We start from the raw sequence: 23,133 nt of genomic DNA, 5'->3' as shown, positions 1-23,133 counted from the left end.
TCCGAGGAAAACCTTCATAACCTATCGGCAAAGACCGCAGCATCGGGGGGAAATCGACAGATCGACCTTCTGTCATAGCCTTTCACAGCCAAAAACTAGCGTGTAACAAGCTTAAGAGTACATATCGTGGTTCAATCGTCCACTTGGTCGTAGCGAATTTGTACCGAATTGTGATGGACTTGCCGCTTGATTGAGACACAACGTGTGAATGTCTTCCAAATCACGTGCCCGCGTTCCGTCTTTTGGGACTTGTTCTGCTTTCTGCTCTTGTTTTCCAAGTTGTCACTTCCTGAACTTGACGTTTCTCTCAGTTTTTCCTTGCGGTGCGTTTTTGACGTCGTTTCGACCAGCCTCGTGTATCTAGACCACGCTTGGCGACTCGTGCCCTCCATGAAGCGCACTCAATCCTCCGAGTCCTCGCCCTCGAGCAGCCCGCACAAATCAAAAAAGGCCAAAACGTCGGCACCTGTCTCGCACGGGCTTGTTCAAGAACAAGAAGACGGTGGCACCTCTGGTACTGGCTCGGGCGACCAGTGGACAAAAGTGGAAAAGAGAAAGGGAAAGAAGATGAAGAAGACGGGCGTAAAGCTTGACGTGTGTGTTTCTCGTTCTTCACGCAGGCGGTCGTCGTGTCTGCGAACTATTTTTGGCTGACCGGTGAGCACTGCTTCAGGCTGCTCCGCCGAAGTTTATGTATGTGGGCAATGAGATCGTGAAGCGCAAAGAGGCAGTAACAGTTTCGGTACGTCAAACCGCCTCGCCACACAATTATCGTGGGTGGCGCACCATCTTCCATCGTCCTCATACACGTCGTCGTACTTGTACTAACGCCGACGCTCCTAGGATATTCGCGACTTTGTGCTCCACATCATCGCAGACGCCCCGCCATGCTCCTGGATCCGCGTCGACAATCCTCACTCGATCCAAAAAGTAGTCGTCCTCCTCATCCCCGGCCTAACCCACACAGTCCTCTCCCTCCCTCCCCTTCCCACATCCGCAACCTCAAACCCTAACCTTCCTATCTCATTACCTTTACCACCATCACCTTCTTCAACTCCCTCCCCGACATCTGCCCCGATAGCTATGGAGCTGGACGGCGATGCGCGAGAACTAGGACACGAACGAGAAGAAGAGGCGGCGGCGTGTGGTGGGGTTCCGTTCATCTGCCGGACGTTCAGTCATGCGTTGCCTACGAAGGCACCGGGTGAAGCGACGAAGATGCATTCGGTCTTGAGTTCGTTTTTTCAGGGTCCCGTTAGTGGAGAGGAGAAGAGGAAGCGTGTCATTGCGCGGATAGCTTGTAAGCACCTCTCTTTCTCTCCAATTTTTTGTCACCAGCTCCATGACTTTCTGCACTTGTTTTGTTACTGACATTTACTGGATGTGGGACATAACAGCTGAACGCCGCGAAGAAAAGAATCCCACGCTCTACCTCCTCAAACTCGAACAAATGATCGAGAACGACTATCCTATCCCATCCTACTTGGCCGATGTCTTCCAAAAACCAGAAGGATGGGTAGAGACGCCGGAGCCGCAGATGTACTCGCTCTTGGAAAAGCAGCCTACTGCTACTGCGAAGATCTACGCGATTGATTGCGAGATGGTATGTCACTTCCCATTTTCTATTCCATCGTGTTCTATTTTTAGTCTAGGCTACTGAGAAATGGAATTATTGATCTTTGGGCGTTGCTGTAGTGTTTGACCGAAGACGGGAAGGAATTGACGAGGGTCTCCGTGATTGATTATAAGACGGGCAAGGTCGAATACGATACTCTCGTCAAACCCTCCAAACCCATCATCGACTACCTCACTCGGTATGCCCCTATTTTCTCCGCTCCCATTCCCTATCCTCCCTAGTATGCACGACATAAAATTTTGACCAAACGAACCACCCACCCCTCTCTAGCTGGTCCGGCATAACCCCCGCCGCCCTCGCCCCCGTAACCACCACCCTCCGCCAAGTGCAAACCCGTCTCCTCTCCCTCCTCTCCGCAAAACCGACCCCCATCCTCCTCGGACACTCCCTTGAATCCGACCTCAAAGCCCTAAAGCTCTGTCACCCAAAATGCATCGACACGGCGATCATATATCATCATCCAAGGGGAAGGCCACTCAAGCCCGGCTTGGCGTGGTTGACGAAGAAGTGGTGTGGGAGGGAGATACAGGTTAGGGGGGAGGGGGGACATGACTCCGAGGAGGACGCGAGGGCTTGTATGGAGTTGTTGAAGAGGAAGGTGGAGAATGGTGCGTTTCACATTGACGTTGCTCTTTCTACTCGTTGTAGATAAGACAAGACGAGAGACTGATGGTGAATATGTTTTTTGGATAGGCATGGGCTACGGTGAATTCCGCACAGATTTTGAGTCCATCTTCGAGCGCATGTCTCGCTCCGCGGGTCACGCAGGCACGCCGAACAACACCATCCGCACCGCCGTCGTGGACCACGGAAACCCGGCGACATGGCACGGCTCGAAGGCGACGACGACGGTGCCGTGTAATACGGACGAGGAAGTGTATGAGGGCGTGAAGGAGATGCTCGGATCGCATGAGTTTGTGTTCGGGAGGTTTACCGGGTTGGCGGATGCGCTTGGGTGTGAGTTTCCTTTTTTGGACGGGCTTTGTTTGATCGATCGATTTTTTCGAGGATGTGTGCGTTGTGTGTTGATCAATTCGGGGATTTATAGGGATCACGCCTAAAGCCGCTCCGACCACTGAGCCCGCACCTGCAGCACCAACAGCCCCCTCAACATCCTCCATTCCACCTACACCCTCAGCTTCGGCTGACTTCATTCCCCCTTCAGTCCCACAACCCCTCCCACCCGTCCTCTCCTCCCTCGAATCCCGTCTCTCATCCCTCCACGCCTCCCTCCCTCCACGAACCGCCTTCCTCATCTTCTCAGGGCACTCCGACCCGCGCAAAATGTCGGCTCTGAACGCGAAGAAGCAGGCATTTGAGACGAGGGTCAGGGAAAGGATGAGGGGCGGAGAAGCGTTGGTGGATGGGTATAATCCGGCGGGGGAGGGTGGGGAGGGAGAGGGAGAGTTGGTGTGGAGGAGTCAGGATGCGCGGATGTTGGAGGAGGAGGTGGAGAAGGCGAAGAGGGGCTTGGCGTTTTTCAGTGTGAAGGTTTGAAGGTGAGAATACTCGAGGTAGGACGAGGCTTGGATGTTTGTTTTATTCTGGTTCACGAATATCAGACGTGCGTTCATCGTTGTGGCGAGAAGTGTGGCGCGACTCATTGTCATGGAACTGGAAATGACTTCGGCCCGGCCTAAATGTCTGACATCCCGTCGCCGCCAGCGCCTCTCGAGGCACCTGATATGTTCCTGATTTGGAAACGGGGTTTCCGACAAAACCAGTGCCTATTTGGATCTTGAGAGACACTCTTCATCGTTAGACCTGCTTGCTCTTGGATCCCGTACTACGATTTTGTGACTTCTGCCAATGGAGGCAAGCATACACTATTATCTGAAGGTGACACGATATTCTATCCAGTGAGTTTATTATGGCGCACGTGCCCATCCTACAGCCGTGGCCCACACCCTGCCCACACCTGACTGACAGTGACAATCCTACAGCTCTGTTACAGCTCCGCCCCGGTCATGCCCTCGTCGAGCAACACAACTGTGCTCCAGGTAGGCCATGGCTGTAGGCTCCTTGCCTGTATATTTTCCGCCGACATGGTGCCAAAGAGCAACTACCACAACTCTTCCCGAAACCTCATCCATCTCCTCTGCTGTGCGACCGACATCGATTGGTAAATCGACATTCCATCGCTATCCACTCCGCACAATCCACAGAGACAGCCATGGCGATGCGTAACAACCGAGGCTAGTTCTACGCTTCCTTCACAGGTGGACTTCCGTCACCTGTGGTCTGATATACGGACTTTCACCACTTGACAGACCGTTCAGTCGACAAATCTCCTGAGGAACAGTTGCAGGAGTTTCTCGATACGTACACCCACCAGGATCGCTACGGGGAAGAAGAGGCTACACTTGCAAGTTGATTTCCTTCTTCTGTTATTTCTGTGGCTAATCTGTAGAGCAGAATTCGTCGAGCTTGGCTTCGGCCGAGCCTGGTTATGATCGTCTCACCTATAGCCCCGTCACACCTCACTCTAGTCCCGTTGCTCATCCCATCGCGAGTCTCCCTCGCTCTGTCGTCCCGGGCAATGACATCGGCACGCCATCCCCGGTTCAGCTCTGGTCTATCCATCGCCAGGCCCCTGGAGTAAGTCCTCCTTACTTTGTCTCATTCTTTGGCGAATATTCTTGCTAACTGTCTTCTATAGGCCCACTTTCGAGCTCCGATGAGTGCAGGTATGATAGGATCTCATTCCACCGAGGTACGTTCTCAACTGTCTGTTCTTCGATTAATCGAACGAAATTGACATAAGCTTACCCCATCCAGCTCTTCGCTCCGCAAACGCTTCATCGCTCTTCCCCCACAAACTACCGCAACAATTCCACCGTGATGGCTTTAGGCCAGCCGTCAATGTCTTCCACATCTTTCACTGCACCGGCCCCGTACATCCCACACGGTTTCATCGATGTTGTTCAGCCTCCCTTCGTCTTTCGGCGACAGGCTTCTACCAGTCGTTTCGGCTCTCGGCCTTCCCCTGCGGTCTCCATCTATTTCAGAGACCAGGATAGCCTATACCCAGGTATGCTGGCCGTCCGAGACTCGACGTTCCTAGAGGGTAGAGAGGACACGGTCCTGTATCGTGAGGGTTCGTTTCCTCCGATCAACGCCAGGGCGCACATTCATGTAATGTCTTTTTGACTCTAATTATATTTCTACATGCTAAGACATTCCTATATTTTCACTTTGCGGCATTGCAGTGGCCGAACTGCCATGACTGGGCCCACGATATTCAACTTTGTCGCCAGAGTGACAGGTTGCCAGCCACGCGCGGAGCTTTGTATGATAGACTTTGTCGCTTGGTTTTGAACAACTTCCGGGGGGAATGTGTACGTACCCATCTATGATATGTTCGATTATCATTTCATCACGCTGATTGATCCCTTCCTTCCGTGATTCTTCATGTTATGCAGAGGCCGGACCCCCGTAGCAACATGAGCGCACACATTCCCAACCCTAGCCGGTTGAGGGAAGATCAGTTCATTATAAAGGAGTTCAGGCCGGTTACTCATGGAAGTTGGCGAATCGAACTCGCGATCTCCATGCCTTAGGATTACCACTTCCTCAAGCGCCATGGTTATCCTATTCTTTCCTTTCACGTTCGCTCTTGTGCCCTATTTTGGGGTTTCTTCTGCTCCGTGATAGTGATTGGCCTTGATCTCGCGATGATCTTGTTACGATATACCGGCTTGATCGCTTCGCTCTGCGGGCGGAATCTCGTATCATGACTACTCTATTCCTACCCTCTGTCTCTCTGTTCTCTAGATCGTTTGTTACGATATCATTCGCACACCACCATATTTACGATGGGTGGCGGCTGTCATTTAAAGCATATGTATAATCCACAAATGATACGTCGGTCATCGCTGTGATCTTTGTTGCTCTTCGTTCTGCTAGCTGTCCTCTGATTGTCGCATACACGCTGTCTCTCTGTTGTCCTGTTTTTTGTACGATCGTGTCGTCTTTGTACCTTCTGAACCGTTATGAACTGGATTCGTTATCCTCGGTCGCATGCCGAGCTTAGCAGTCGAATCGCTAGCTACGACAGAGGAGATTTCGCATGCAAATCGCGCCGACTGTTGATGGTAAGTTCTTGGTAAGTTCGAACGTGAAGTACAGATACACCCCGGAGTGGTGTATTTTACTGTGACTGGATCTGTTGACTGCCTTCTTCTTTTCCAGCGGTTTGCAGAATCGTAGTCGCACCCAGATTTCTCGCGGAGAAGCCTGTGCTCCACTCGGAGCTGTCTCCGGCCATTCCGACGGGCCACTCTACACGGGGCCACAGTGCTCGTCCTCGAGCCAGCCTCGATGCTGCCACTTAAATATTGGGTTTTAGGACTGTGAGTGTGTCAACAACACACTAGAATCACTTGTACAATTTTTGAGATGGAGATATCTCGAAACATTGCTTTACAGTGGATGGTGGTCCGCCGCCGGAGGACGGTGGTCGTGGCGCTCACAACCTGTTATGGGAGTCGGTTGCGTCAGAAGAAGCAGCAACTAGCAAGCCCCATCGCAGAAAAAAGCGACTGCGACTACGATTCTGCAGATTGCTGTCAAAGCCTCACGCATTCTCCTTCGCCTCACCATCCCTCTCGCCAGCTGTCGCTGGACTATCTGTATTTCTGTACTCTTTCCCTCTTGCGAACTGTTGTAATCATAATGCCTGCTGCACGCGAATCTGGAAGATGCTTTACTTGCCGCATAGAAATGCCTGGAAATCAGATTAAGCGTTGCGGTCGATGCAAGGGTCCTCAATACTGTGTAAGTCTTACTTTCCTATCAATCATCACCATCATTCTATTTTGTGCTTTTTCAGTGTAGATAAACGTGATATTGCCTTGTTCTGTCGCCTGATCCACGATCTGACCGCTTCCGTCCATGCTCCTGCTTCTAGAGCGAACAATGCCAATTGGCCGATTGGCCTTCTCACAAAGGATCTTGCCAACGCCAGACGGTCTGGTACGACAAGTACCGCGCTTGTGAAGACGGATCCATCCATGAAGGCAGACTGGAGCTTATCACCTGGCCGTCTCCGACTGAAGGCACCGGCTGGGGCGCCTGCCTTCTCGAAGAGGCGGACGATCTGAAAAGAAAATTCGAGACGCAGTTTAATGGTGATCAGAATAAGTTCTTTAAGTACTGGCCACAAGGTTTTAGGTGGACCTGCTGTGGTACGGATGGGGGCATGACATGGGGATGCGATCATCATGGGACGGGAAAGAAGCCCTGTACTTGCGATTATTGCAGGTGTGTCCCCTCTCTTTCCAAATTCGGATGGTTGTCGACGGTTCGAAGTCATTCTGGCTGTACGGAGTCCGACTGGGGTACTAATGATGTCTTTATTATGATCGTGTTCGCAGGGCGGGTACCCCACTCCCAGATGATATTTATAGGGAGAGGTCTGCCACCCGTTATGGACTGAGACTCGAACGTGGACCCGACCCTAGGTATGCTCTCTCTCATCCAGGCACACATCCCTTTATTTCTGTCTCGCTATGATCCCTCATGTTGAACCTGTCCTACCGCGATTTTTCCAGGTCGTAAGATCCTATTACCGCGAGAATAAGTACAAGTATGCGAAGGCCGCTTGGTAGGATTTTTTGAAGGGCGATTTCAGATTCGGAGGCCTTACCCTTATATCGGGTTTAGTAGTACAGAAGTCTTTTGCTTCACATTGACCCCTATTTCAGCATATGGGGTCGGCGTAACTCTTGTACATTATCCCAACAGATTGCATGGCCTGAAGAAAACGGTAAATGGACTAACTATCAGATCTTGAGCACCTTCACGGGGGACAAAATAGGAAGGGCGTTTACAAGGAACGTAAATGAACGAGTAATTGGCCGCGATACCCTACGGAGAATAGGGGGTAATGACTTCGGAAGGTCGCACGAGCCGACAGGTCATGCAAGCTTTGGTGAATGATAGCTCTGCGACCGTCAAACAGAAACAGAGAGGAGATGACATAGGGATGGGTGGACATAAAAGCGTCGAGGTGATACGTGGCTACAGTAATTCCGAGATTTGAGAGCTAACCAGAAAGATAATAGTGGGAGCATTCGATAGTGCAAACACGGGGACGACGGACTTGGAAAGGACGCCGATGAGAAAGGGGGTATACCGCCAAAAAAAATGCGAATGTGATGACACGGCGGGTAATCAGAGAAAGCAAACGCTGAAACTAAAGTTAGAATGTTACTGATCGAAGCGAAGGCGGCGTGAAGCGTCGATAAATGATTGACCAGCGATCAAAGAAGTCGAAGGATGTCGTTTCTACGATGAGATACGCTGGGTATAACGAAGAATAAAGAAAGGAGAGATAAATTCTTCCAAAGAAGTCAAATTGTGGGATCGCTGAGATGAACAACTCAGATCGTGTGCATCGACAATGGACGCGACTCTCTCGTTGACCTCGCCGGTAGTGCAGTACTCAAATCGAGTGAGACCTCTGGTCTGCGCGGTACCCCTTCGTTCTCGTCGTTGTCCTGCACCTTTCGGTCCAGATGGTGCATCGAGGACGAAGCCGTCGTTTCTATCGGCGACCACGGGTTCTGATCGTGTTTGCCCTTCTCGAGGTCAATATCCACGCGATGGCCCATCACTGCCATGCCGAAGTTGGACGAACTCCCAGAAGTGTCGATATTGAGATCTCCACCGAGGTCGAAGCTGCTGTCAAGTGTCTCCCCGAGTGGGTCCTCCTTGCGCTGGACGCTCTTTGCTGCATGGGAGTAGTCACTCTTGAGGAATGCGGGAAGACCGGATTTCTTGCCGTCGAACAAGTGGTCGTCCCTGGACTTCGAGGAACTGATGTTGCTATGAGAGTGGAGACGAAAACAGGAAGTTGAGTGAATATGCCACGCAAACGAACGACACGACCACATGTGGCTTATTTGGGACGTGCAACGTTACATTCTAGAAGGTAGAAGTGACGTACCCTGAGGACGACCATGTGAAAGACATGGTGGAGTAGCCAAGCCTACTCGCAACAGACGTGTAAACCAAGCGATAGTTCTTTATCGCCTCGTCCGCGAACCCAAAGAACCCGAAGAAAACAAACGCGCATAGGACGAGGAACCACCTGTACATCTCGTAGTTCATCACGCCGAGGGAAGAGGACCTCCACAGGACAGCAGGGACAAGGTCGACACGACTGAAATCCGAGTGGGTGTCAGCCCAAGAGACCCAGGGGGAGACGCCGCCCTGGATGGTGACGGCGAGGGCCCATGAAGCGAGGGGTACAGTGAGGATTTCGGTGCCGCCGAGACACATAAGACGGATGTAGCGAGAGCTGTTCAAGTTATGGCTGTCTTTGATAAGACTATTGAAGTTACGGCGATGCTTGTAAACAAGCCAGATCGTCGTGACTGGATAGTACCAAATAAGTGTCAGGGAAAGATTGATGAACGACAGGCGTAGAAAAGATTTACAAGCATAAGCAGTGGAGATCAAGCCAATGACGATCGGCCAGGTGAAGATTAGAGCAATCGCGACGGGGGTCACGTAGGTGGTAGGCCAACAGCCCACATCCTCGACGATATCGAAACGGTGGCCCTGGACAACAGCATCTACACGTGTAATCAGCAAGAACTCGTCATAGAACCCAAGCAACGAATTGTAAGAGTACGCACACATGAGCTGCTGGATGAGCGGAACACCGAATCCAATGGCGAGGTCAATGATGATCGCTTTGCGCTTGTCTTGGGAGGTGATCATCACACTTTTTGCCGAGACAATCTTGTAAAGACGCCTTTCGATGCAAAGTGAGGCTAAGACGGTGCCGACGTTCGACGCGATGATGATGCGGGAAGCTGATCATTCCGTGTGGCATTGGTTAGCCGATAGAAGAACGTCGTCGCCATCAGGACATAGGGAATGGAATGACTATGTACGTACAGATATCGCACCACACCGGCGCTGAGTTGATTGCGTTCCCGTCCCAGATGATAGAGTTGATAAACATGTTGAGGACCGCTATCCCTGTCCAGAACATATAAAGCAGGGTGCCCATATTCCAAGCTGCCCAATCCATGGAAATGCGTCAGACCGATCCCATATGAAACCTTCCAAAGGATCTATCTTACCTTCCAGATGCCAGTACACCGGGACTACGCACATCATGAAGGAGATGAAGGCAAAGGCAGAGTATACATGATTCGGTGGCTCAAATGGGGCGAGGGCAGTCGATGACATGTCGGATCCGGTGGGTCATGCGGTAGTAAATCGATGTCGAGTCGACGGTCTCGAGTGCCACTTCAGGGGACCGCGTCGAACAGGACGATCTGCAAATCAATCGTGTGGGGGACGGGGAACCTCGTAGCGGGTCAAGAGCGGGACGCGGGAGTGAAGAAAGGAAACCAAGAGGAAGCGTAATGGCGCTACTCTTATGAGCGACATCCATAGGGAGCGGCGGAACCGTTGTACATACAAACCCTCGTATCTGGTTCTCGGCTATCGAAATGTCAGATGCGCACTTTTCTCATGGTCTAAGGCTTCCATAATGTGGCGCGCGCCGGCTGCGTAGTCGGTCGTCGAGGAATGCATTGCAAGCCAACCAATCAAGGTGAGGAGTCTTAACTCTATTTGGGACACGCTTTGGGCATGACCGCATTTAGTAGTCAGGGTATCATTGCGAAATTTCAAAGCACGGCCACTCAAGATAAGGCTTCCGACTCAGAATCCAGGAATGCTCGCAGAAAGCGGTATGGTGGGTACTGGGTTGTAATGATGAGTATTTCCGCAGAGGCCACTTGGCGGGCGCGATGATGGGGTCCGTTAAGAATCAGCAAAGTGGCTTGTCCGCGAGTCTGCCAAGGTGAACCGTTTGATGCTCGTGGGTACACGGCAGCAGGGATTTCGTAGGGAGGCTGTGGTCGACGCCGCATCTCAGAAACAGATGTGATGTGAGAGGACATGATGTCGAGAAGCTCAGAAGGGTAGAAGGAAGACAACGAGGTAGATAAGCCGACATCTGGCAGTGGAGAAGATGGTGACTGATGTGTGAAGGGAGTTCCAATCCTAGTTAGAACACTGAAAAACTTGAAACAAAGCTTGAGCCACCTCTGAGTCATGCCTCCGACGAAGTGTCCTTGACAACGCAGGTGACTGTGCAGTACTTATGGCGATCATGTGAGCCACTATATAGATTGTTGGGTTGAAGAGTCATACTAGATATTCAGTTTCTGCTTCTCTCAGCGTTCCTGGTTGCTCGTGGATGGATTGCTCCCCTCTATGGAGCGAGTGGCGCAACTACGCCACAACGTGGTAATGAGAAGGAGAGAAGACGAGGACGACGCACCTTTACTCGATTCACGCGTCCAGAAACATTAATGCATCTGAATATGACTATCAAAAAGAAAACGTCAGCGACTGGACTGGGCATCGATTGACAACAATAGGGAGGCAAAGTTTGGATACCTCCACCCGTCGTTCTCATACGATGAGAACGTTTGGCTCACGCTCTCCGTAGTTCGCGTCAACCTCCCGTTCATCTACACACCATTGTTTAAAGCTTAGACTTTGGCATGCACTCTCTACACCCGGCCGAAGGGCGATGTTCTAGGGTTCGGGGTGTGAGGGAGGCAGAGGCTCCGAGTCGTGAATTTGAGGCGCGATTTGAAAACGGGACTTCACCAAATTCGCCGTCCGTTCAGGCTGTGCGCTACATTATCTTGAGAATTCTAGCGTAGACAAATCAAGCGACTCACTTTCAAGAGATATTTTCGTACTGCCCAAGTCCAAAGTAACACGTCGCTGGCAGGTACCGGTAAAACCCGTGGCGAACTGTATAGCACTCCTGGTTGATCAGGATATTGATGTGGCGCACGACCTAAACAACCATCCCAACCGTTGTAGATTGTAGGATGTCTACGAGGAGCAAAACTCTGCTCGACGAATCTGTAGCAGAAATACCAGTACTATGCGAATCTAGCTGAAATCTGGTGGAACTTCAGTCCTCCGGCGGAACCGGAAGGCTGCCGACACGGCCCAAGTTGTGGCGAGCTAGAGTGGCACAAGAAACATCGAACAAGACTACAATATATATACTGCCTCCGAGTCATGTAGGCTTGCTGTCTAATATGTTTCCTCGCCGCTGCTAGTCCTACCCACATTATGAGTTGTGACCCGTCAAGAACATACCAAAGATCTGGTGACAGAGTTTGGCGCAAACTTGTCATACAGACTATTGATAGCATGGGAAACGAAGAGCCAAGATTGTGAGACATTCATGAAACTAATTGACTACTCCGTCGACCCCGATAGACAGGGAGCACCATCAAAATACCACGCCACCAGAACTATACACATACTCTTCCCCACTACCATCTCATTCCATCTGGCTCGATATACAAGGTCGTTCATCATGTCCGACATGAGCCCATCCAGAGCGAATACTCCTCTTATCGCTGCAGCTACACCATACGATCTCACCACACGTACAGGCATCCTTTCCTACCTCGCGCATTCTCCAACGCTACCAGACAAACGGTTCGAAAGTATCAGCGCTACGCGGATGACAGGCGGATATTGTAATTTCGTCTATCGTCTGCAACTTTGCCGTCCTGTAGATGATGGGAAGTGTACGGTGGTCCTAAAGCATGCGGAGACGTGGTTATCCGGAAGTGTTGGTCCCAGTGATCCTAGCGCCAATGGAGGGACTGAGGCTGAAGGGAACAGCGACGGAGGTGGTGGGTGGGAGTTCGACCTCGCCCGCCAGGTTCGTGAAGCGCAGCGAAATTCTGAGGGATAGCCCAAGTCATACTGATATGTCGCCCTTTCGTTGGCAGGAATACGAAGTGGAAGCGTTACGGCGCGTACGAGCCTGGTGCGATTCGAGGCCGAACGATTCTAAAGTCGGCAGCAACGTCATTCCCGTAACCGTCCCAGAAGTCTACCTGTGGGACAAGGAGAACAGCGTGATAATCATGGAGGACGTTGGGAGCAACGCATTCAGTCTCGCGGAAATCATGAACAACAGTGGCAGTGGAATCTGTCCGTTCACCTTGACCCCAGCTTTGTCCCGCCAGTGCGGAATGTCTCTTGGACGTTTCCTTGGCGGGTTACATGCCTGGGGTACATCGGACGAGGGGCTGTTGGACTTCTTCTCTGGAAATGAGATAGGGAAGACTGTGACAGCGAACGTGACATACGAACGATTGGTCTCGACCCTCTCCAAGGAACAGGGAGAGGACTATTTCCCCGTGATACACGACCCGCCGCTCAATATCATGGACCACCAGCTCGAGGCAATAGTAATATCGCCAATGAGCGGTCGAAGGCCGTCAGGACGTTTCGCGAGACGTATACCATGGGGGATTTCTGGCCGGGGAATATAATGATGGCTCTGGGGGATCGTCAGTCGAGCCATGAGATGGTAAACGGAGGTCATGAGGATGCTGTGAAGAAGATCTATGTCCTGGATTGGGAGCTGTCAAAGGCTGGAGTAGCTGCGATGGATGTCGGCCGATTTGTGGCGGAGATGAGTTTGGTGGCGAAGTTTCGCGACTCCTACAAGGATCAGGCGGATTGTTTGATGAGAGGATTTGTGACGGGATATAAGGACGCCCTTGAAGTAAACGGTGCTAGTGTGGGTTGGAGCTCTCGGATGAGGAGAGATGTGACGATTCATGTAGGTGCGCATTTTGTGACATGGACTCCTAGGACTGGGTGGAAAGGAAATGCTAAAGTGAGAGAGACCGTGGTGGAAGGCGTCAATTACCTCTTGGACCATACGTGCAAGTTTGAAGCTTTATGATCTGAACAATGCTAATCTCCTACAAGCACTGTAGTGATAATAGATCATCCAGATCGTTATGGTATACGAAGCGAGGGAGAAATCCTGTGGATGGTCTGCGAGCAACGTTAATATCCGGTCAGTATGTACTACTCGCTACATAAGTACATGCCAATTATATCCCTTAGACAAAGTTTTGACAAAGAAAAATGAAACCAAGTTTCGCTGATATCCCCCTCAGCAGCGGGCAGCTCATCGTCGCATCCGAGAAAGACAATGACGGTTGGAAAAGGAACGCCACAGATGACGTGTCACAAGCAAAGAGATAGCTCCCGGCCGTTTCCGAGCCTCGCTTTCCTCACCATCTCAGCCAAACCTTCTTCAAACATCCGGAGCCGCTCGTACCTCCAGTTTTATGGCCAACTCGAAGGTCCATTTCTTATACGAAAAAATTCTCAGGCGTAAATAATCTAATTTATCTTTCAGTCTGATCTCCTTGCATGCCCTCCCCTTCCGCTTGCCTCGTTGGAAAAAGCGATTTTACGGATGGCTTCACATATCCATTTTGCTACCACTATCCCGCCTATATTGTCGTTCTCGTCCCCATCTTCAGCGCATCGCGAGCGAAGGTTGTGTATACCCGCTTCCTTTCAACCTTATTCTCAAATCCACAGAACGTGTACGAGAGCAAGAAGCATTAGCAACGATGCTCGCACAGTCTATGGGGATCCCCGTCCCTCGCATCCTCTCATACGGAGAATCGGATCCCAATGAGTCATGGAACTGGGGATCCATTTTGATGATGCGAATCCCTGGCGAACCGCTGAACGAAGTATTCGATTCATTGTCTCCCGACGAGCTTGCCACTATCAAAGGAGAGTTGGCGTCACACCTCGAGCGTATGCGTCGCTACTCGAACCGCTGGGGTACCCGTATTTGCGGAGTTGACGGAGGCGACGCTTATGGCGCACGCATTCCACTGCGACACATCGCTGCCGGTGTCGACGAGGACGCCTTCCATCAATCTCTGTTCCCTTTCGTGAATGATAGTACGGCGCCGAACTATGCTCAGCGGCGTGCGGCGGCTGAGGGAATGCCGTCTCTGTTCCCTCATGCAATTGTCTTCACCCACGGCGACTTGTGGCATCATAACATCATGGTTCACGACGGTCACATAACAGGTATCATCGACTGGGAATACGCAGGATGGCTTCCTGAGTACTGGGAATACACGACAATCATGCGGTGGACGACCTTTCCGTGGTCCAAGTTCTTAGGTTCTTTGCCTGGCTATCGGTACAACAGGGAGTTAGAGTCCGACAGCGCTTTGGCGCGTCTATCTGTCGATTCTTGCTTTTGACAAGTAGGTGAGTCGCTCGATAACTTATCTCACGCATGCGCGCAGTCCCTATATGCTTACCACCACTTTTTGAAGCTTATTTATCGCACCGTGTCGCGCTCATCCACTCATATCGGCGAATTATCGCATCGTTCACTGCCTTATACCACATTCCTTCAATCCTCGGTCTCATGTGTAGTATGCTCTGGAGTAATATAAACATTCTGCACCAGGCTCATTGACAAGTCAACCTCCCTCTTGAATAATGATATAATAGATGCATAATATATGCTGAATTCTGGGGATGGAAGAGAGATCCATGATCGAAGTGTTGTGAGCTAGCGACCGGTGTGTCTGGACAAATTCAATCAGAGTCATGACATAGGACAAACAAACGCCTAGGACCGCCCGGCCGAGGTTCAAACACTACTACTCAACTAGAAACATTTCTAGAATGCCACGGCGAGGCAGGAGAGGTAATGTCAACATTCCGGGCTGTGATGCGGCCTACGAGAAGGTCCGGGGGCGTACGATGGGTGGCTGGCATGATCGCTACATCGTGCAAAGCAGACCGTCACCAGCGTCGTCAAGTACCCTTCGTCGGAAGGATGATGCGTTTCAATAGACCGTTCTGTTTTGTCCCTCTGTTGATCCGCATTTTTGTCCGAGGAGGCCGGTAAAGCAAGGTGGGTGCGCACATAGCACGGACGGCGGAGCCGATATATTCCTCGATATGACTCTGTGGAATATAAGCCCATCATTGAGCATTCGCCTGTGTCATCGCCATTGTCCAAACCTCGAGGCCTAAGCGACCGGTCGTCAAGAAATGCCGGCGACGCGCTTTGTCCTGGCACGGTTTCAGATCGACATTGTTCTATTGATACCCAAAATGGGAAGTTTTAAACAATGCGTAGCGACGCTCAGGGTTCATGGGAAAATTCTGGATCGATCCCTTTCATCCACTTCATCCAAGCGAAAAATCAGCTTCCGACGGGGCGCGTCGAGCGGACAAAGGGGACTCACCCTGGGACTATATAAGTAGCTCTTGGACGACGGAGCAAGACGAAATAACCCCTCGCTCCTCGCCCACTTACACTTGTCGTTCCACGCGCTTACTCTCCCCAACCACAACTTACCCTCGCCGATGGACTACATGCCGTATCAGCAACAAGCTCAGGCTACTCAGCCCACGCTAGGAGAACCTACTCAGGGCAAGGTCGTCTGGAACTTGGAGTCCCAGATGAAGGCTCTTGGGGACGTCAAGATCAACATACAGCCTTCCATCCACTACCCCCGAATGCCACATAACCGTGCACTGTCGACGTTCAATCAGAAAAGCGACGCCCAATGGCAGAATATCGGATCACAGGTACGCATTTCAGGCTTTTTCGTACGCTCTATTGTTCTTGCTCACGACGGACATGCTTTGACCTTCACAGAACATCCGGTCGCGGATTTCCCAACCTCCCAACCTCGCCTCCTTCGCTAACACCAATATGGACGACGTTGCCCTGAACCATGGCCAAGCCAGCCTCTTGCCCATCCGTAGATCCAACGCGAGAGGAAATTCTGCCGTTCCCGGCTGGACCTCGTATTCTCCTGCGCTGTCTCGAGCTGCAGCCGGACACCAGTCCATTCATCCCAGGCCTATCGTTCCTTTGCCCGCTCGCGCAGCTACGCAGACTTTCTTCGATGCTCTTGTGTCCAACTCTTTCCCCGCGTCGACGTCTATGCCTCTGCTGCAGAGCCAGCGCAGCCACCAACTGGGTGACAAGGTAGGGTATCCGCTCGGCTGGCGCACGGACACGACCCAGCCTGCTGCTTCTTCGTCTATGGCTCAATTCTACGCAGCGCCATCCTCGTCGTCTGCTATCGGGTCTTCATCCTCAGGCATGGCTCTCGCTCCGACACCTCGCCGTGTTCAGCACGCTCAGACTGGTTTCGGTATGTACGAGCCTCCGTCAGGGACTGCGGTCACCCCCTTCCCATCGTTTCCCTCCGATATTCCTAGCCTGCCGACCCCCAGCTCAGCTCGTTCCGGAACCAGCCAACAGGACACACGCGGCGTTCAGGGGCCACTTCCTCAGTCATCATCTGTTTCACCTTCAACGTCGAAGAGGAAGGCAACATCGGCACCTACGCACGGCACGTCGAAGAGGGTCAAGAAGAACAACGCCTCGAATCCTCAAGGCACAGGCTCAGCACACTCGACCGCATCGACGGTCCAGTGTAACACACAAAATGAACAGGGGGCATCCGCCTCCAGGGATGTCCCCGCAAGCAACGATGCACCCCTACTTCACCCTGCAGGCAACACCGGACCCGCGACTTCAGCCAAGGAGCCGAGAAAACGGGCCGTCGACAACGCCTGGTCACGGGAGGCCCACGGCTGTCTCGTTCCGGGCTGTCCTCGCACGAAACCCTTCAGTCGCAGGCAGGACTACTGGCGACACGTCTGCAACGTCAAAGCCCACGCACCCGAGCGCGCCATCCCCGGCTGGGAGGTGCGCTACAAGATCAAAAGGGGGTATAAGGGGACGCTGCATGGGTGTCCGTATATCAGCTGCGGACATCGGGAAATGGAGATGAGGAACGATAGGGTGAATATCCACATGGAGAGGTGTCATGGGATGAGCGTGAAGGAGTGGAAGAGGAGGGTTGACGTCCTTACGTGGAGGTGGAAGAGGGATGGGATTTGGACGCCTGCCGATGAGAAGAGGAAGGTTTGGTCGTATGAGGAGGCGGTTAATGAGTTCGAGGACTTGCCTAGTGATTTGGATATGTTCCTTTGATGCTACTCCTAGGTTTTCTTGCACTGTTGGTGATCAGGATCGTTCTTTGGATGGATCTTTTGGTGGATTTGTTTCTAGGGATATACTTCAGCGACTCATTCTTGTTTAGACTGAAAAAGACTCACTCGGATTTCATGCACACTCTCCTCTCTTACTATCTTTGCGGCTCCTTTGTAGACTTTCATTTTCATGTACCGAATATATCAATGCTTGTGGTCAACTCGTATATGGATGGCATGTTGGAGATACCGGAACGGATGCATTTCGATCGAGAGACCAATTTAAAATCCAGCACCCTGAACGAGTGACTCGTCGTACGCTACGCCATCATGGTAAGTACAGAGGGAACCACGAACGCACCATGATACTTCAGTACATACCAAGTTCGAGGCTATGGTTTCAATATATAACATAGACAGTGGCCTAAGTGAGACTGAACAGGTCCGGTAGATGGGGGTGTGCAAGATACGTCTGAGGGCCGTTCTACCAGTTCTTATACCTCCAACACGACAGGCTCCTCCACTCCCAGTACGATAGCTTCCTTTCAAATGGAATCATGTCCAAGGCCGGCCGTTGGTTTATTCTCGCGATGTGTGTATGAAAGGCGATGCGCTGATTTGGGGTGAAAGCAAGATGAAAGGGAGGCAGCTCTTCGAGAAATGGATGAGTAAACGCGGCGGCCGCTGGAACGTCTGCAAACGTACGCCCGTTACATGAGAGTAGGCTCGTCTAGATAGATGACTTTAGTGAGATAGACGTTGAAAGTATTCAAATGTTCATGATGTTGTCGGTATCCGATTTCTGTCTAGCGGCAAACCCCGCATCGAGCTGTACAGCACTTCGGGTTGTTCACGATATCGACGACTCGGATGTGGCCCACAATTTGTGATGCTTATACCGTCGAGTGTGAGCAGATGTCTGACATATCGAACAAGCACTCCCCAGGATACGAACGCACCACGGCACGACGAGAATAACGACCCTCCGATACTTACCTGACTTCGAACAGGAGCGAACACCACTATGGTTAGGGTGGCGTGTGGATGCGTGAATCATCGATGCATTCAATCAGTGCGTGAATCAACCGGATGAGAGTCGTACAATTAAGTAGTGCGTACTATGTACCATGACGAACGAACCAGAAACCGATTGCAAGGAACAATACGGAGGCCGGCAGCGCCTGGTCCAGGGTATACAACCCGAGGTCTACCCTATGACTATGAGTAGAAGCAAAACAGTTCGAGTTAGGGCGGAGGAAGAATAGCGTCATGGAAGATGTGTGGATGCAATAATAAGATCTAAGTATACATATGCTGAAGACGAGAGAGATATGAGGCAGGAGATAGAGCAGGACGTCCGTCCGAAGGACTCAGATAGAAATAAACGAAGTGCAACAACAGAGATGCAATAGCGAACAGAGAGTACAGATAAAGAACTATCCCGCATCGATATGTGGATGGAGGTGAGGCTCGTGGATGGAGGTCTGAAGCCAGCCGGACACGTATCAGCGTCTGAGAAACAATCGTCTGGCGGTACAGGCGATGCGAGGTCTTCGTCCACGTGCACGCTCTGAGGTAGTCAAAGGCCATCTCAAAGGCGCTTGGTCTGGTTCAATGCATCCAGCGCCGCGCTCGTTTTCATGTGCAGCATGCTCTACAACCAGCGTGGATCCGACAGTTGAACACGATCAGTTGGTGGAATGATTGAAGCAAGAATACAGAGTAAAGAAACGCACCTCCAAGCTATACTTGCCCTTCTTCCCCGCAGAATTCACCTCGAGATGCTTGCCCGAAAGCACCAGCTCAAACTGATGTTTCGCGCCCTCGGCGTCGCCTTTACAAGCTAGCAGGCGACCGTACTCGTAATCTATCCGAACCCAGCACCAAACATCAGCTATACTGCGCAGACGACGGAGCGCAGAGAAAAATAAAGGGGGAACGCACGGGAGAAATACACAAGATGATGGTCCAACTCGATATTCGTTCCATTCTCGAACACAGACTCGAACGCGGCCATCGACCGAGCCGTGGCGTCTTCTTTCGACGGTGCGACATCATCTTGATTGCCCTCGGTGAGCGCATCCGGATCCTACATTGAAATCGCCACAAACAAAGACATATCAGCGCTCTCCTCAGTATCGTACCGAAACCTCTCTCGAGGAAAAACGACGATGAACATACCGGATACGCCACATATCGCATACATATCCCTTCCAAAAACCTCGTCAAACACCAATCGTCCCAATACCCCACCCCCGCCTTCCCAGCGCCATTCGCATTCACAGCCCCATACTTCTTCGTATCCTTCGCGTGCAGTCTGAGTTCTGCCAGCTGCACATCAACTAGCGGTAACATCTTCTCCACAATGACCGGTTTCGGAGCGTGCGCGATGCCGAGGAAGAGGTAGGCGAGTTCGAGTGCGGGGAGCGCGAGGCGGCCGTTTTGGGATTGACATTTTCGGGCTTTGCGGGCCATAAATTTCTGGACCATGTGCAGAAGAGATGATCAGTGCAGGCTTGAAGCGCGCATGAGGATGGAAGCGTACCTCAAGAGGGATCGACTTGCCCGCGATACGTTGTCGTAAGCTAGGAACTTGACCAACAAGCTTGAGAGCTTCTTCTCGATACTCATCCCCACCCAGCTGAAGAAGTATTGCTGCCGTCCCGTACGCATAACACGCTTTCGACCACTATATCCCATCCCATCAGTTCTTAAACATGACAGCGTTTCCAAAAACTCGAATCATGCAAAAGGGGGATGAAGAGAACTACGCACCGTGGACTCCTTATGCAAGCTCCTCCAACAGACCAAGCTTTCGCTCAGTTCCCAAAGCGCTAGATTCGCGACAGCCATCTCCCAGAACGATATATGGTGCAAATTCCGGTACTGGTTCTGCGCTGACATCGCCTTCTGGTAATACTCAATCGCACGTTTCGGTTGTGAACGGACGAGGGAGAGCCGGCCTTGACCAAAGAGGAAGAAGACACCTAGTTTATTTTGAGCCCAGCCCGCAAAAAAAGTAAAGGTGAGAGTGAGACAGATACTCGAAGGGAACAAAGGGAATGAGATGGTGAACGCACCGTTCGGATACCGCTCCACATTCCAATCCAAAATCTTCTGCGCCATCATCACGTCCACCCCATCAAACGTAAAGCTCGAAAGCACAAGATGAAAAATCACAAGCGCCATATCACAAATACTCCTCCTCACCCCCTCCTCCTCCCTGCTCACCCCCGGCCTCTCCTTCCCATCTCCACCCTTTCTCACGTCCTCCTTCCCCCAACCTCCCACCTTCATGAGCAACTCCAATCCCTCGTGCCTGTCGCCCTTGTAACCGAACAGCTCTACGATGGCCATCAAACGAGACGGCATGAGACTGAGCACGATGTTGAGAATTCCTAGGCCGAGATAGACGCCAGAACGGAAGTGGACGTCGATTGAGGTGTCGATGGGACCGCGGCCTGAGGAGACGGCTTCGGCGTCCATGTGGTCGAGGTATTTGCCGAGTTGACGGTAGGTAGAGATTGTTGTTCGCATATTGAGGCTGTACATTGGGTGGGACGTGAGTGAGTAAGGAGAGGAGGAGAGAGGGAAGGGGGAAACTTACGCTTCTTTGATGAAAGCGAGCCAGTCGCCGGAGTACACGATACCTAGTAATGCCTGTGGAGTACATGTCAGCAAAACTCCGAACTTGAAATATTCTGCTTCTTAGAAGAATGAATTGATGCAAAGCCATGGTGCGTTTTTTGGAATGTGGCGTGTGGCCCACACGCCACGGAAGTATTAGTGCCACACATCTCACCGAGCACAATATCGAGGTCACGATGCTCATCGTAAGACGCCCATGGGGTTTAGAGCGAAGGCGGAAGACGAAACACCACCTTTCGCCGGGAACATGAACGTGTGTGGTGCGAGCGTCTTCGAGGATGTCGATAAGGACGTATTATGATCCATGGTGCACAAGGCGTCAATAGGCTCTGTTATCTCCCAACAAGACCCATCGAGCATGTCACAGGTTTCCTTGGTGCCGTTGAGGCTGGCGACAACATAGCTGGAAAGACAATATCGCAAGCGCCTCACGAAGTATAGGATTTCGTTGCCGCACTGTCAATGAGTGGCACATTGGACGACAGACCGATACTCCCGCATCGCAGATTCATGTGGAACACCCAGCGAGGAAACGTACCTTCTCAAATAATGACTCAGCATACACAAGCTCCGCGTGTCTCTCGACGTTCGTCATACTCTTGATCCACGAAACGCCCGACGAAGTGTACCCCGCGAGACGCCATGGGAGGGAAGCGGCCTTCTTGCGGTGTTGTTGAGCAACTATGTTGCCGTGCTTTGTATGTCCGATAGCAACCAAGAGGTCCTAAACATATAAACAAGCGGGAAGAGAATTAGATGTCAGTCAAGACAAATAAAGCACCAGGGCACCACAGTAGAGGGAAAGCTTACCTCGTCCTCGTAGGACATCATCGCTTTGACGCATTGAATTAAGCCATATCCTGTTGCGAAATACAACCGTTCCCTATGCCAGCAATACACGCCGTTAATACCACCGAGAATACTCTCAATCACCTGCTCTCCCGACGTCGCCACTTCGACATATGAGAAAAGCTCACTCACTTCTTCGGGTCCATCTCATGGCAATAGTCCTCACTCTCAACCATCCTACTCTGCAAGAACTCGTCCAGCGCGAACGCAACTCCAGGAATATCGTCCAGCGCATTCGTCGCGTCGTATGGCCATTTCGTCTTTGGTGGTGGTTTCCGCTCTCCAGCAGTATTCTCCTTCACAGTGGATAATGACTGTGTGGAAATGGATGTGGGCTCGGTGCTGTTGTCGACGTTGCTGGACGTCGACGGAGATGGTGATGGTGATGAGTCGGTCATGATGCTATTGCTCTCAGCAAGATGCTTATTCAAGCTCATCGCAAGTGACGACAAGGATAGATTATGTTACGGCACCGTTTCCGAGTGCGTCGTGAGGTGGTGATTCAAAGCAAAGGATAACTGCGTTGCTCTCCGTGCAGGAAGCTGTAGAACGCTTATAATTGTGTTTCGCCTGTAGAAGAAACGAGGACAAGAAAAGCTAGAAGGGTGGAAACGAGAAGAGAAGAGAGGAGCTGGCAAGAGGCTAAAGGGCGACCTCTGGTGACCTCTGTTCTCGGGAGCAAGTGACGAGCATTTCCCCGCTAAGAAAGACAGGCGCCCGTACCCGCCTTACCGGTTTCGGCAACTTGCGGAGGTCTATTTGCGGCTATTTCGATCCCTCCGGGCCTTTTCCGGGCGCTCCGGCGCCCGTCTGCAGCGGGGAGGTTAGTTTGCTCGCAATTTCTCTTCATAAGACTGGGGCATACTGGCCTGGTATCCGAGGATTCAGACTTTGACTATTGTCTTCCGAGTCAGGCCACATTATGCAGTACAACGACCTTGTGCATTTTCCCGTAACAATAATTAGTCTCTGTCGCTATACCAGTAATATTCGGGAACCAGTGTAAAGACAGTAGCACATCCCCTGCCCAGACCCGATTAGATATATTTAGTACATCGACATTGAGCCTCGGCAGCAAAAAACGACTAAGGAACACTAACAAAATGATGGATGCAGCGGCAGCA

At 51.6% G+C, this 23,133-nt stretch overlaps 6 protein-coding genes across 6 annotated transcripts; 4 read left to right on the top strand and 2 right to left on the bottom strand.

Annotated features, from left to right (window-relative positions):
- Positions 1-309: 309 nt before the first annotated feature.
- Positions 310-3,219, top strand: STEHIDRAFT_100564 (uncharacterized protein). Its single transcript, XM_007306539.1, has 8 exons — positions 310-594; positions 674-742; positions 844-1,300; positions 1,398-1,603; positions 1,696-1,814; positions 1,907-2,244; positions 2,330-2,593; positions 2,685-3,219. The coding sequence occupies exons 1-8, from the start codon at positions 391-393 to the stop codon at positions 3,131-3,133; spliced, it is 2,106 nt and encodes a 701-aa protein (XP_007306601.1). The 5' UTR covers positions 310-390; the 3' UTR covers positions 3,134-3,219.
- A 3,023-nt stretch (positions 3,220-6,242) lies between these two features.
- On the top strand, positions 6,243-7,411 carry STEHIDRAFT_100561 (uncharacterized protein). Its single transcript, XM_007306538.1, has 4 exons — positions 6,243-6,412; positions 6,546-6,898; positions 7,012-7,098; positions 7,189-7,411. Exons 1-4 carry the CDS (start codon positions 6,311-6,313, stop codon positions 7,193-7,195), a joined length of 549 nt encoding a protein of 182 aa, XP_007306600.1. The 5' UTR covers positions 6,243-6,310; the 3' UTR covers positions 7,196-7,411.
- Positions 7,412-8,563: 1,152 nt separating this feature from the next.
- On the bottom strand, positions 8,564-9,841 carry STEHIDRAFT_61396 (fungal pheromone STE3G-protein-coupled receptor; the record flags this gene model as incomplete). Its single annotated transcript, XM_007306244.1, has 5 exons — positions 8,564-9,015; positions 9,079-9,216; positions 9,280-9,459; positions 9,545-9,667; positions 9,733-9,841. 5 exons carry the CDS (start codon positions 9,839-9,841, stop codon positions 8,564-8,566), a joined length of 1,002 nt encoding a protein of 333 aa, XP_007306306.1.
- A 3,088-nt stretch (positions 9,842-12,929) lies between these two features.
- Positions 12,930-13,403, top strand: STEHIDRAFT_61717 (uncharacterized protein; the record flags this gene model as incomplete). Its single annotated transcript, XM_007306266.1, has 1 exon — positions 12,930-13,403. A coding segment is annotated over one exon (474 nt), but the record flags the coding sequence as incomplete, so codon positions are not given.
- Positions 13,404-13,926: 523 nt separating this feature from the next.
- Positions 13,927-14,742, top strand: STEHIDRAFT_61444 (kinase-like protein; the record flags this gene model as incomplete). The annotated part of the gene is made up of 1 exon (XM_007306250.1): positions 13,927-14,742. A coding segment is annotated over one exon (816 nt), but the record flags the coding sequence as incomplete, so codon positions are not given.
- A 3,816-nt stretch (positions 14,743-18,558) lies between these two features.
- Positions 18,559-22,685, bottom strand: STEHIDRAFT_123271 (uncharacterized protein). Its single transcript, XM_007306537.1, has 11 exons — positions 22,142-22,685; positions 21,971-22,043; positions 21,699-21,884; positions 21,120-21,172; positions 20,593-21,056; positions 20,288-20,499; positions 20,058-20,201; positions 19,694-19,993; positions 19,457-19,601; positions 19,249-19,379; positions 18,559-19,166 (listed from the first exon to the last, which is right to left on the bottom strand). Exons 1-11 carry the CDS (start codon positions 22,405-22,407, stop codon positions 19,104-19,106), a joined length of 2,037 nt encoding a protein of 678 aa, XP_007306599.1. The 5' UTR covers positions 22,408-22,685; the 3' UTR covers positions 18,559-19,103.
- Positions 22,686-23,133: the final 448 nt, after the last annotated feature.

Source organism: Stereum hirsutum (assembly GCF_000264905.1).
Source record: "Stereum hirsutum FP-91666 SS1 unplaced genomic scaffold STEHIscaffold_11, whole genome shotgun sequence".
Classification (NCBI taxonomy): domain Eukaryota; kingdom Fungi; phylum Basidiomycota; class Agaricomycetes; order Russulales; family Stereaceae; genus Stereum; species Stereum hirsutum.
The sequence above is the reverse complement of the archived record's forward strand: the minus strand, read 5'-3'. Positions and strand labels throughout refer to the sequence as shown.

Bases quoted from the DNA above. Each gene is read 5' to 3' on its own strand.
- STEHIDRAFT_100564 (XM_007306539.1), top strand. From the start codon at position 391: ATGAAGCGCACTCAATCCTCCGAGTCCTCGCCCTCGAGCAGCCCGCAC. The intron at 2,245-2,329 runs GTGCGTTTCACA...TTTTTTGGATAG, and splicing joins GAAGAGGAAGGTGGAGAATG to GCATGGGCTACGGTGAATTC. The intron at 2,594-2,684 runs GTGAGTTTCCTT...GGGGATTTATAG, and splicing joins GTTGGCGGATGCGCTTGGGT to GGATCACGCCTAAAGCCGCT.
- STEHIDRAFT_100561 (XM_007306538.1), top strand. From the start codon at position 6,311: ATGCCTGCTGCACGCGAATCTGGAAGATGCTTTACTTGCCGCATAGAA. The intron at 6,413-6,545 runs GTAAGTCTTACT...TCCTGCTTCTAG, and splicing joins GCAAGGGTCCTCAATACTGT to AGCGAACAATGCCAATTGGC. The intron at 6,899-7,011 runs GTGTGTCCCCTC...TCGTGTTCGCAG, and splicing joins TGTACTTGCGATTATTGCAG to GGCGGGTACCCCACTCCCAG.
- STEHIDRAFT_123271 (XM_007306537.1), bottom strand. From the start codon at position 22,407: ATGACCGACTCATCACCATCACCATCTCCGTCGACGTCCAGCAACGTC. The intron at 20,500-20,592 runs GTGCGTTCACCA...AAAATAAACTAG, and splicing joins TGTGGAGCGGTATCCGAACG to GTGTCTTCTTCCTCTTTGGT. The intron at 19,167-19,248 runs GTGCGTTTCTTT...CGCTGGTTGTAG, and splicing joins AGGGCAAGTATAGCTTGGAG to AGCATGCTGCACATGAAAAC.